The 14,271-nt window shown below is 43.9% G+C and overlaps 1 protein-coding gene across 1 annotated transcript in view; it reads right to left on the minus strand.

The window, feature by feature from the left end:
* PRKCE (protein kinase C epsilon) overlaps positions 1 to 14,271 on the minus strand; it is a 422,794-nt gene that overhangs the window by 121,286 nt on the left and 287,237 nt on the right. Inside the window, exons 6-7 of the mRNA XM_077337194.1 lie at positions 8,890 to 9,019; positions 1,095 to 1,237 (exon numbers count right to left, since the gene is read on the minus strand). Of these exons, the coding sequence (XP_077193309.1) occupies positions 1,095 to 1,237; positions 8,890 to 9,019 (273 nt within the window). The remainder of the gene's footprint in view (positions 1 to 1,094; positions 1,238 to 8,889; positions 9,020 to 14,271) is intronic.

Raw genomic sequence — 14,271 nt, forward strand, 5'->3', positions numbered from 1 at the left:
TACAAAAAAAGGAGACTGGCAGCAGCTTTTCTACCAAAGGCTGAGGAACCTTAATTCAGGGAGGGAACAAATGGATTATGTACCGAAGATCCCAAGTTCCATTCCTGTTAAAGAGAATTAAAGAGATTTCATGTAGACAGACTGGAAAAACCCTGCCTGAAACCTATGGAGAGCCATTAAAAGTCAGAGTAGATGGTAACAGGCCAGATGGACAAGTCATCAGACTCTGTAGAAGGCAATTCTGCTTACTCAGGAATCTTGTGGCTCTTTAAACAATAAGACATGTTAATTCTAGCATAGGCTTTCGTAAAGTAGAATCCATTTCATCAGATACAATTGACAAAGACATATTCAGTTACAAATACAATATATCTATCTCAGAGAAAGTACTCTGAGCCAGTAAGTTCTCTCTACATGAACAAAATGTAGGATATCTGAACTGCACTAACTTGGGTTATTTCCAAGTTTGTAGGGATTGATGTGCATATAAAGAAAAACCATGAATAAACCAAGACCCCTCCACCTGTGTACTGTAGGAAAGCAGGTGATGCTGTAGAACACACCTTTCCCTGCCTGACACTCCCCCCCCCAAAAAAAAACAAAGACCTCCTGTCCTGTGATGCTAGCTAGGAACTCTACTGTAGTTACTGGCTACTTCTTAAATTAAAAATTACATACAAAATGAAAAAAATAGCCAATAACAATGATGAAGAATAATGCAATGAAAACAGCAATTAAAACCATTTCAAAGCAAGCAGTAAAAACAAGAATGGCCCAAAAAACAGCATCAGTGCAAGATGATGTATCAAGGATGTATCTATTAACAAAATATCTAACTCTGTTTTGAGTACTGGCATTCCACTGCACTGGCTCTATTCTCTCTGCTCTTCCCTGAGCAGGCACAATGAAGGGAGGTCATGTGTGACTTATCAGTAATCTATTGCCTCCTAAGCAGGCACAGAAAGGGACAGAGGGCAGACACTACAAGTACAGGGATCTTGATATTCCCACATCAACAGTGTAATATACGAACTGGTGCTTTGTATAACACCAACATCCAGTAGTTCTCATTTTAAGATCACTTCTTTGGTTACCTTCTTCCTTCTTTGTCCACTATTAGTGATCTTCTCTGGAGTGATGCCCAGGTCTGTGAGAACTTTAGCTATCCCTCGAGCATCCACTCCACAGTTTGGTGCCACGTTTGATTCACAGCGTCTATGTACATTCATCTTGCAAACTATAATTTAAACCAAAGGGAGAGGAGGCAAGACCAGGGTTAAATGAGATTAAATTGTCTTCATATATCAACATCAATATCTACCTTTTACTGTATATAAATCCCAGTCCTGAAGGACAACAAAATGCCCTGTAATGAGGCAGCATATTCAATATTCACTTCCTTTCTTGACTGCTTCCTGAGAGCCCAGTTGTACTAGTGTAATGCCTTATATTAGAGTGCCCTCTTCTGGGAGAAATCAAATTGTAAGCACTTTCCCTGCTGTGTAACTAGGAGGGGAATATGTTTGCCCCAAATAAGGCTGGCTTCAAGATCACTGTCTCAATCCACTCTTGGAAAATTATAATAACCTGCATAGTATCAATTGTGTTTGTTCCTTCTCTTTTAAAAAAGAAAATCTATCAGCTACTCTAGTCTGCCTTCTTATTCCTACTAGCATCAATGCATCTACTCCTACACAACAACACATAGTTAACACATAAGTGGAGCCCTGATGAATTACCTTAAGGGCCTCACAAATATTGCTTTTGGTTTGCAACAATGGCCAATCCAAAGCCTCCTGGACATTTACAACTGAGGTATGAATGTAGCACATGTTTCTGATGATTTTGCCCCCTCCCAATGTTTAGTATTCAGAGGTATACTGCTTTTGAATATTCTTTGTGTCTAATAGCCGGGGATATACAACCCCTGTCCAGCAGCAAACAGAGCGTGTCTGCCTACGAAACTGGTGCTGTCTCTCTACCACAGCTAGGCCTGAAGCCAGAAGGAAAGGGGTCAAGAGCAGAGGTGTCATTCAGGAAACCTTGAAGTTGATCTGCCACCATGCCCTCAAGCAACTTCCTTCCCAAAGGCAGGTTTGAAACAAGTTTTTAATTAGCCACGTTGTCCTTTTTATCAAGTGCTGATAAAAGCAGCTTTTCATATCATTCTCGTCTCCATTTTAGCTTCATAGTAATAACCCTACGAGGTAGGTTAGACTGAGAGAGAGAGAGAGAGATTGGTCCAAGGTCAACCAGAGAGCTTTCATGACTGAGTGGGGCCTGAAATTCCTTGAAACACTATGATACTTGTAGGAGCTGTTGGAAGGCAGTGACTCAAATCAAAGCTGAGGCTGTCAAGGAGCTAGGCTTGGTTTTGGCCATTTTTAACTCTCAGTGAGGGAAATCACCAAAACTGGATTTACCAACCTCAATCGCACGTCTCATCGGTGAGCAACCAGGGGCAAGCCCATATGAAGAGGGAAAGGTGTGACAGTCTCTGCAGTGTTGTCCCACCCTCACACCCACCCTCCCCTCTCCATTTCCTGCTCTTAGTAATTTTTATAAAAATGGTATGGTACACATTGCAGTGTGACCACAAACCTACATTGTCAAAGGTAAAATAAACTTTTCTTTAGTGTCCATGGTCTTTTTGGGAGCAGGCAGGCAACACACAGCCCCTTTTCTGTTTTCTGAGGTAGGGAATGAGCTGGGAAAGGGGAGGGGTGAGGATCAAGCATTCTTCTCCCAATCATATGGGGGTCAGAGTACTTTGTTTTAAAGCAACTGTTTACACAAAAAGTCTTTTTGGGATCCAGGGACCATGTCCAACCTTCTCACAATCCAGGCAGGCAAAAACAGCCCTGTTTCTGATTTCTGGAGTTGGGAAATGAGCTGGGAGAGAGCGGGTGCGGGTGATCAAGCATCCTTCTCCCGATCATACAGGGGTCTGAACACTATGTTTTTAAGCCAACCATTAACACAAAATGTCTTTTTGATCTCCAGGGGCCATTTTCAGTGTCTCAGAAATCCACCCAGACAGAAATAAAGTCCAAAGGAACACTAATCCCAAAAAGGGGGGGAGATGACATCGTTCTGCCATTTCTCCATAGCAACGCAGCAGTGTCGATTTTTTAAAATTAAAAATGCATCTGTGTAGTGGCATTATTGCATAGTAATGCAGAAGTGCCTTTAAAATAATTTTGGGGCTTCAGGGGGGGGGGGAGTTTCAGTCCACGAGAGAACTGCTGGGCTGTGATTGGTGGCTTGATGTGATTGACAAGCCAAGGAGAGGAGGGAGAAGTTCGTGTTGCTTTCCCTTGCATCCTCATCAGGAGGCCAAAAGCTGCGACAGGGCAGAGGGAAAATGCGGGAGGGGTCTCCCATGAAGAGGGCTGCTAATGCGAGGTTTACCATCCTGCATTTGCAAGCAGGAAGCCACTCGCATTTTACCCTCCATGCGGAAATGGTTTATGATATACTTTCTTCAGACGCTACCCCTCAGATATACTGTTTGTTTTGCATGTTCCCCCCACAGTGAGAAAAACAGAAGCTGTAGGGGATTGTGTGAGGTTGAAACTATATTACTGAAGCAAAGACTAAATCCTTTCCTGAATGAAGCTCTGCAGATGCAGGGAAACTTAGATGGAATTCTATGGAACTTCCAGTATCCTTTGTAGTCTGATGCTGAATGAAAGGCATTGTGTACAGTACACAATGGGAGTCTTTCTAAGATGGTGTACCTAAGTCTGGCCTAAGACTCAACCTGAGGGAGAACACTCTGTGGACCATCCAAAGGAAGAAAACAATTCTTGATGTTCATGCAAGCTTTTATGCTATTTGTGCTGCTCTTACTGCTATTCTAATTCTGTAATTCCATTCTTTGCATGGTTTGACACATCAAGACTGATACTCCTTACAATGTTTCTACTGCACTGTTTAGCTCATCCTATCAGGCTTTCTGATTGTTTTACACTGCAGAATCCACCTTGAGAGTGAGAAAGGCAGGCTATAAATACTGTAAAGGACATAACTAGATGAGATGGGGGCCCAGATTCATCATCGGCAGCTTCACCAGTCACTCAAAGAACTTTACACACTGGAAGCTCCTTTAGGAAAAGACCAAATGAATGCTCAAAGCCCCAGCAAAGCTGCATGGTATGGATAAAGTTGGAGTTCTTACGCTTTACATTCCTACCAACTGCTTGGTTATTTAGACAGTTCTGAGTTGCCTAGCCATAGATCTCAAGGGGAGCTCTCCCAGGTCCTGCAGAATGTGACTTTCTCCTATCATTCAGATTTTGACTTCTGAAACATGTTCAGCCATCTACTCCTTTCTTCTGTTATTTAAATCATTTTTTTAAATTTCACCTTTCTCGTATCAGCAACTAAATCAAGACTGAAACTTTATTACATATAACAAGTGAGCCAACACACAATCCTGTATTCAGCTAAGGCTCAGTGAAATAGCATGGCTTTACAAAACTGCTAGACACCTCTAAAACTTTTCACAGGAAAGAAGTCTAAGATAACCATATTTTAACATTGGTAAAGCAGGACACTATTAACCGGGGGTCGGGGGGGGGGTCTTGATTTAAAATTTGGTCTATATGGAGCAACAAAATTTTTCATAGAATGCATAGAATGCAACAATAGTATTGTAATATATATTTTTTACTTGCAACATAAGTACAATTTGCCAGATGTCCCTCCAAAAGTGGGACAATCTGGTCACCTTAAAGAAGAGACAACTGGTGGTTGAAAGTGCCATTGAGCTGCAGCCCTCGTGGCAATCTCACAGGGTTTTCAAGGTAAGAAAGGTGGCTTGCCTTTGCCTGTCTCTACATAGCAACCCAGGTGGTCGGTGGTGGTCTACCATCGAAGTAGTAGCCAGGGCTGACCATGCTTAGCTTCCAAGATTTGATGAGTCTGGCTTAGCCTGGACCATCCAGGAGATAACTACTGAAATCATTTAAGTCTCTAGTCCAGTGGTACGCAGCCTTTCTAAGGCTGCGGACCGGTGGGGGGGGAGGGTGATCAGGCAGCCGTGCATGACACACATGCGTGTCTGCACCATGCGCAGCAGCAAACGTGCATGCACGGCAATTCCGCACACATGTGTTTGCACCATGCGCAGTCGCAAGCGCGCATGTGCGGCACTTCTGCGCACACACTTGCATGAAACTGCCGCGCACGTATGTTTGCGACCGTGCATGGCGCAAATGCGCATGCACGGACCAGCCGCGTATGCATGTTTGCACCGGCAGCCCTGCTTCCCTCTCCCCCCCCCACAAAAAGAAGCTTGCCGGGCCGCAAGCTAATCGGACACTTTGGCGGCCGATTTGCATGCAGCCTGGGAAGTTTCTTACTGCGGGGGGGCAGGGAGAGGGAGCCGCGGCCCGGTGCCGGGGCCTTTGCGGCCCAGCATCGGGCTGCGGCCCGGCGGTTGGGGACCACTGCTGTAGTCCACAGAGTGGCTCAAAGAAAAGGTTAGGTCCTACCAGATTAACCACTGCATCCCACTCATTTCTCTTTTTTACTGTAGCCTGCATCCTGCAGGACTTCTGTTCCTGTGAATTTTATTATTCATAGAATTATAGAATCATAGAGTTAGAAGGGGCCATATAGGCCATCAACCCTCTGTTCAAGGCAGAATTAGCCTAAAGCATCCAGGATAAGTATCTGTCCAGCCACTGCTTGAAGACTGCCAGTGAAGGGGAGCTCACCACCTCCTTAGGTAGCTGATTCTTCTGCTGAACTACTCTGACTGGAAAAAAAAATTTTCCTGGTATCTAGCTGGTCCTGTTCTACATGTAGTTTAAATCCATTACTGCAGGCCCTATCCTCTCCTGCCAATAGAAACTGCTCCCTGCATTTCTCTAAGTGACAACCTTTTGAATACTTAAAGAGAGCAATCATGTCCCCCCCTCAACTCCTCCTTCTCCAGGCTGAACATTCCCAAGTCCCTCAGCCTTTCCTCGTAGGGTTTGGTCCCCAGGCCCAGGATCATCCTTATTGCTCTCCTCTGAACCCTCTCAATTCTGTCCACATCCTTTTTCCTCAGGATAGTTGCGCCCCCCCCCCCTTGTTGGCTAGCAGAAAAACTGGTAGGATCCAGCACAGAATATTGTCTTGAGTGAAATAACACTTTACAAGTACATGGAGTGTTTGGATCATACTGGGACATACAAATATCTCCACCTTGCTCTCCAGTCTTCTTTCTGCCTTCTCCTGGCCATGCTCTTCCCCTCCACTGAACAGTGACTTTTCAATTTCCTCCATTATGGTGATCTTTTCTGGTGGTTGCAGCATTATGTACGGCTATATTTTGAAGGAAGCCTTCTGAAATATTAGCTTGCCAAGGCCCTGCAATTCCTCTGACAACATTTCTCGCCTGACTCAACAATGTGACAGAGATATTGGGAATGCTGTGTAAAGGGCAGAGCAGAATTACCAAAAGTGGGCAGGCTTATATGCTTCATCTTACAGCAGATTGTTCCTGGAAAAGACATATGTGGGTAAATCCAGAGCCAAAACTGATGTGTCATTCCCCAGTCAAGCTGCCCATTTAGGTTTACTGTTAAACTTAGTTCATTATTATTATTAATTTGCAGTGGCATTTAAAAAGTGCCATTTAGCACTGCTAATGTATGTGGTTGGGACTGCCTAACTTCCAATGTGCCCCCCTAAAGGGAATTAAGATCAAGTGATCAAAACAGGCTCAGGATCCCTGAGCCCAAGAAGGTAAAACCGGCCTCAATTAGAGCCACGGCCTTTTTGGCCTTGACCCTGGCCTGGTGGAACACTCTGCTGAGAGAGATCAAGGCCCTGTGGGGCCTTAGTCCCTCAGGGCCTGAAAGACAGAGCTGTTCCACCAGGACTATGGTTGAGGCCTAGAAATAACACTTAGGAATGCTGGCCTCCCTGCCTGAAACCTTCCAAATAAACTAAACTCTGGAAGAATTGATCCCATTCTCCCTGTGAGTTTTAATCCTTGGAAAGAGGTTGATTTAAATTGATTTAATTTTTTTATTATTATTTTTATTTAAATGTTTAATGATGTGAAAGTTTCATTTGTGTTAATATTGTATTTTTGATGTGAGTTGCCCTGAGCCATCTTGGAAGGGTGGTATACAAGTATAAAATTTAAAAAAAAACTGAGAAGGGCCACAGTTTGTTGGTATAACACATGCTCTGCACACTGGAAGCCTTAAACCATGTCCCTGGTATCTCCAGTTAAAGCTTTTCAGTTAGCAAGGTTGGATAAACCTTAGCCTAAAGCCTTAGAGACTTGGCAAGCAGATCATATTGGGTTAAATGGTCCAATAATATGACAGCTTTAGTTCCATGTGTTTTTATTTGATAATAGAGTTTTGTTATTGGGGAAGGCCTAGTGGTAGAGTATGTGCTTTACCTACAGAAGGTCCCAAGTTTATCACATGTTATGTTAAGAAGATTTTGGCCACATCTGATTCGTGTCTGGGGTGCGAAGATGTACATGTTAAATTAAAAACTGATATAACAGAACTTACTTTGAGCTCTGCGACTCCCCACAGAGGTACGACTGTGCATGTTTGCAAAATATCATAAATAAAAATGGGGGAAAATTACAAGCAATCTAATTAACTGAACATAAGGAGATAGGGAGGTGACACTACGGTATTGCCAAGAATGAAAAAAGCCAACTTGGATGGCAGTGGCTGTTGCCTACAGCCTTGATTTATCTTGTTCTTTCTGTATTATTCTGGGCTGTTGCTTGCTGCAGACGCAGAACACAGATACTAAAAAGGAAAGTACATTACGCAGATTTAGTAACTTTTCAGTTTTTCCATGTGGTTGCTGTTTTGGAGCAGGACAACATGTTATGTGACATTTCAGGATTCTTTTTATAACTCTTTCTTTTCTTCTTTCCTTCTTTCACAGAACACAGCCCCAGAGCAACCAGTGCAGTTGTAGTGTAGAATGGGGAAGCCCTTTTTAAATACATTCCCCTCTTTCTCCACAAAATATGCCAAACACATAAAGTTGGTTGAGGATCTCTTGGGGGAAAATAACTAGAACACCGTGGAGGGCCCATATTGGACCAGTATTGTGGCAGCTGTACTGGCTCCCAGTAGAATTATGAATTTTCTTCAAGGTTTTGGTTCTTACCTTGGGCTAGTCACAATTCTCACAGAGCTGTTCTTACAGTCCAATTCTGTTAGAGCTCTCTCAGCCCCTCCTACATCACAGGGTACTTTTGTGGAGACAGGAAGGGAAAATGTTTGTAAGATGCTTTGGGACTCCTTTGGGTAATGAAAAGTGGGGTATAAAACCCCCAGCTTTTCTTAAACCCAATTTTTTAATCTTTACTTCTCCTTGTATGAGAAAAACGATTGCTTATGTAAAGGGTGTGGGTTGTCTGCCAATTTTCCCCTTCCTGTTTTAACCCATGGCTCACAGCACACTATTGTGATTACCCAGTGCTCAGGAGTGGCTTTTGAGTGGCCACTCAGGGGGCTATACTGGAAAGGGAGCCACTTGTAATTTGTTGGATCCAAATCGGAGCTTAAGTTAGACATATTTTGGATTAGGCTTTATACCTTTATCTAACAGGGAACGGTTAAGATCCAGATTGTTCCAGAACGACATTGCGTTGTACTAGCAGAAGGACCCCAACCAGGATAACCCAGGCAAGTCTGAGCTTTTTAGATCTCAAAAGCTAAGCAGGGTCACAAGACCATGAAGAGATGCCAGGGTTGCTATCCAAAACCACCTCTGCATGTCTTATGGGGTTGCTGTAAATTGGCTGAGATTTGGTCACAAAAGACCCCAAAACCTAACAGGAGAAAATTTCATTTTGCCTTGACCAGAGAAGAAACACAAGCTCTGAAAAAGAGAGCACGCCCTTACCTTTGCATTGTAAACCTTGTCTCAGAAGACCCCAGAGCAAAGAACCACAGTGGTCACAGAAAGTGGGCACTTTGTAATTGTGGATGCTGAACTTATGAGGCATGTTGACGCTAAAGCGCTGGGAGCCCACCTAGTGAGAAAACAACACAGCATAGCACAATTAAAACCACACTGCTATCTGGTTTGGGTCCAGCCCCATAAGCTATTAAGCACCGCATATGTCCAAAGCTAGCCACAAACCGTTTCCTCACACTCTGATATGAGAAAGAATATAAACCCAGAATGGGGTTGTGCATGGATGGCGGGAGCAAAGTTGATCAATGCTGCATCCTTTTATTTTCCATTAATTTTCCATTTTCTCCTATTTGGAATAAAAAAACCCTAACCCTAAATGGATATATTTTATTTGAATCTTGTTGTACTTCTACAAGGCTTGGAATGCCTTACACAAATATTTATATTTTTAAATATATATTTTTAAAAAGTGAGGGGGGGTCTTCAGGAAATGATCTAGAATTATTTATGCAACCTCCAGCTTTTGGGATAGTATTATTTTATTTAAAATATTTATATTCTGCTCCTCCTCAAAAGGCAGCTTGTGATTGTCAACATAAAAACAACAAGGAAGCCAGTCATAAACGCACTGTACCCCCTGCAATCCCCTCCCCCACCGATGCCCAGCAACACTAAAAAAAAAAAGCTATAACTTCAAAAACATAATCCCTTCCAAGCATATAGGACCAGGTCTTGGATCAGTGTGGAACAGCCTCAATGATGGATGAGGCAGCAAGGGAATGGGCAGAAAAAGAATTCTTTGTTGCACCACCGCAAAAGGGAAAAGGTTATCCCAGAACCCTGGTCTCTGACATTTAGGGAGTTCTTTTACCTGTGGGTAAACATTTCAAATATATGCGGTCCTTCCCCTGTACTGCTACAATCCAAGAAAAACTGCTTAATTAAAAATGCTAATGGGGTTAGAGTACAGCTCCTGGGTTATAGGGAGGGGCTCCGCAGACTGCTTGAGTTCAGCACCTCTGGGTGTTGTTGTTTTTTTAAGGCAGGGGTATTGTGCAACCAACACACTTAGCAGGCAGATATTGCAAAATCATCCCAGTGGTAACAAATGTTCCCACTAATTTTTTTTGTTCCTTAATGAGCGGAGCAGTTCACATCCTGAGCAGAAGAGAACTGCTGTGATCTTCAAATGGCCATAGGGACAGTGGAAGACCCTGTGTGGCTCCAGACTGCTGCTGATCAGGGCTTTCTGGGTTAATGAGCAGCTGCTCACACACACAAGATGGAATTGTTCTGCAGGGCCTACAATTGAGGCCCAGAAAGGTACTCACTTCCCTACACACTCTCAGCTATATCCTGAGAAATAAATGTATAACACCAATTGCCTCCTTCCCCCTCACTCTGAGGAAGGCACTATTGCTCCTGTGCAAACATGAACTGCCACCAATGACCAAATATCAAATAGAATTTTATAGCTATAAGATTTTTTAAAAGTTTTAATAACCATTACATAAATGGTTTTATGCGTGTGATTTTATCGTATGTGTTGTTCCCGAGGACATGTGAAAAGGGCAGTATAAAAAGTTAATAAATAAACAGCTTAGAGGGAACACAAGCAGTAGCTCTGAAGAATCACTGAAGACTATACACTTAAGTTAAGTGGCTGGGGGCTTGAAAGATTTCCAAGGAGCCAATGAAAGGAGCTTTGACTTTCAAGAGCCTACACCCAGAGGGAGACTACACTTGGGGAGTGTAGTCATGGGGAGCACCTTCATGGGGGACCTTCCGCATTCACCTGCCTGCCAAAGACCTCATGAGCTCTGCCACAGCATACTGCAGAGGACTTTTTGAGGGTGGGCCTGTTGCCCCTCACTGTCATTCCATGTTACCTGAGAGTACATTCTAGAACACACCTGACACTGCCCCCTATGGCTGCACATTGAAGGGGCAGTGGTGGGCCAGTGGTCTTTCAGGGAACTTTGGGATCTTTTCACTTCCTTTTATGTTTCTAAGGATCCCCAATTTAAATATCATTTTAAAACCATTATCCTAGCTGAATCACATTTGAAAAATAAATAACCAACTGGTTGTTTTTAAAAAGTGCCCTCTGCAGAGGGAGATATGAAGTTTGCTTTCCTCACCATCTTCCCATCACTGGCTTTTATCCAGGAGCCTCAAACTGCCTGAACAATGAGAGCACCGGCTCAGAAATGCCTTAAAGCTTCCTGCAGATTGGAGCCCAAGAATGTAAATCAACACAGGAACTCCCATATCTCTGCAGGGCACAAGCTGGTAGATCATTATCTGGCACAAGGCCTGCAAGATTTAGGGGGAGATGCAGAGGATGAAAGTGTAGTCCCCCTCTGGAATAACACTGCTATGATGGCATGTGGGCGTTGCACTGGCATCCCTATCCATTCTGCCCAGTTTGCAAAGCTATATAACAAATCCTGCTTGGGTTTTAGATGAGCTCTGCTGGTTTAACCCTGCAAACTCACCCTTCAAAATGTGAATTCAGAAAGCAATTGCTACATAAATTGATGCTCCACTGAAGAAGTACTAAAGGGGGGGGGGAGGAACATTATAATTTGTTGTATCTATGTCTGGGATTCAGTGCATGGATTTAGAATCTGCTCAGAGAACCGCATAGGGTATTCTCACAAGAATAGCCCACCTGTGCCTGCAGACTGTCCCATGCACCTTCCAAGAGAGCTCTTTCCACAACACCATCCATGCCTAGTAAATTTTCACTAAAGGGAAGCATTTCTGTCTGTGGAAGAGGACTTCCTTGACACTGCAGCCTGTCATGCTCCTCAAAATGCAGCTTCTGGGGGAACAGGAGCTCCTCAGAACAGCAGGAGGAGAGTGCCACAGCTCTGCAGCGAAGGGGAAAAGCTGACAAATATATCCCCTTCCATTTCTCAAAACTTATTATGGGATCCGTGTCTTTGTCTGAACAACTGTTACATAAATTTATGCTTATAGTGACTATTGTTCCACTATGCCTTTTCCATTCCAGGTTGACAACATTTCTGCACTTTTTATAGATCTCTTCTTGGAGGACAGCCATTGCAGCCTAACGGATAAGGCAAAACTATGCATTATTTGTACTTCTGTGATAGGATGACAAGCACAGAAAGAGAGGAGATACTTCATTTTTTCCCCCTTGTACCATTTTCCTGCTGAAAATCAGCAGCCCTGGGTTGTCCCACTGCAGTTCAAATTTTAGGTGAGCACTCAAGTGGTTTGTTTGTTTTTAAAAAAGATTCCTGCATATAGAAAACTCACATGGCCATCAACTGGTTATAATAGAATTTATTTCCCTGAACTGAAGGATTTGTTTCTTTTGCGGGAAGAGTTTTTGCATAGGAGGAAATTCTATCAAATGAGTCCTTGGCTGTAGCTCAAAGTCGCACAGCCAGATACAGGATTATTATCTCTGCTGGGAACTCAATTGTAGCAGAGAGGCAATAATCTGGAATGGAATACTATAAAAAGAACTCTAGAATTAGGGAGGAGAGCTGTGGCTCAGTGGAAGAGCCTCTGCTTTGTATGCAAAATGTCCCTGGTTCAATACCTAGCATCTCCGGTTAAAAGGACCAGTGCTAAGTGATGTGACAATCTCCCCCCTGAGATCCTGGAGACCCACTGCCAGTCAGTGTTCTGAAGCAGTATAAGGCAGACTCATGTGTGTTTATGTGCATTCAATACCTAATTTTATCCTGGGTATCCAGATCTTATTTTTTAAATTTATTATTAGTTTTATATACTGCCCCTCTCTGCAGGGCAAGCTTGGTGTGGTTTACAATATATAATGCATATAAAATCACAGTTAAATGGTAATTAATTAAATTACCATAAAGACAGTTCAAACAGTTCAACACTCCATTGTGCTTGTGGATGTTCTGCTGGTCCACCTGAATGTATAGGTAAAGTTTTAATTCTAATTCAGTGGGAGGAGGGGATATAGACATTAGTGGAGGGAGGCCCATAGATTTTATTGGCATCAGCTTGTTCTGGCCTCAACCAAATGCCTGGTGGAAGAGTGCCACCTTGCAGGCCGTGCAGAACTGAGGCACAGGTTGTGACTGGCAGTTCATTCCAAGAGGTGGGGGCCACAGCTCAGAAGGCCCTAGCCCTGGTCAAAGCCAGACACACCTCCCTTGGGCCAGGGACCACCAACATATTAGTATTAGATGATCTTAATGTCTTTCTGGGGGCATACTGGGAGAGGCAATTCCTCATATATGCAGTGTTAAGACCAACACCTTGAACTTGATCCAGAATTCAACTGTCAACCAATGCAGCTGCTGGAGGTTAGGTCGTATATGGGCCCTCCACGGTGTCCTGGAAAGGACCCTAGCAGGTGCATTTTGTACCAGCTGCAATGTCCAGGTTAAGGTCAAGGGTAGACCCATGTAGAGCAAGCTAATCTAATCTGGAGGTGACCCTTACACAGATGACTGTGGCTATGTTTTCCAGGGTCAGATGGGTACTAGTAGCTTTGTTTGGCATAGATGGAAAAATGCCTGGTGTACTACTTTTGTGATCTGAGCTCCCATCATTAGGGAAGCATCAAAGATAAATCCCAAATTCCTGATGGTGTGTGAAGCTGTTAACTGCACTCATAAAGGCAAGGAAGGCACGCTTCCTTTCCTGCCTACCCACAGGACCTCTGCCTTTTGAGGGTTGAACTTCAGATGGCTCTGCTAGAGCCACTTTATCACGGCCTCCAGGTATCTGGCCAGTAAACCCAGGGGTGTATCCAGCCAGCCACCCATTATCAAATGGAGCTTGGTGTCATTTACATACTGATGACATCCTACCCTGTGCCTCCAAACCAGCTGGGCAAGAGGGCAAATAAATATGATAAATAACATCAGGGAGAGAACCGGGCCCTGGAGCACTCCGCAAGGGAGCTCACAGTGGCGCGATTGTTCCTCCCTGACTGCGATCCTCTATACTTAACTATGGAGAACAGTGACCTGCCACTGTAAACCTAGCCCCAGATGACTGACCAATTGAAACCCTGCCGTGAGATCTAGCAACATGAGTCACGCTGACCTGCCTCAGTCCAGCTGTCTTTGGAGGTCATCTGCCAAGGTGACCAAGGCTGTTTCAACCCCATGACTAGACCAGAAATTGGACTGGAATGAATCCAATACTGATGCTTCAACCAGGTATGCTTGTGATTGATTTGTGGCTGCCAGATTTGTGGCTGCCAGCCATCTTTCCTAGAAATGTTCGATGTGAAACAGGACGGTAATTGGTGGGGTTCTGCGGATCAAGTCCTGTCATTTTCAGTAGGGGCTGAACCACTGCTTCCCTTAAGCTCCCAGGAAACTCCCCGAAGCTCCCCGAAGACAG

Source organism: Paroedura picta, chromosome 1 (genome assembly GCF_049243985.1).
Source record: "Paroedura picta isolate Pp20150507F chromosome 1, Ppicta_v3.0, whole genome shotgun sequence".
Classification (NCBI taxonomy): Eukaryota; Metazoa; Chordata; class Lepidosauria; order Squamata; family Gekkonidae; genus Paroedura; species Paroedura picta.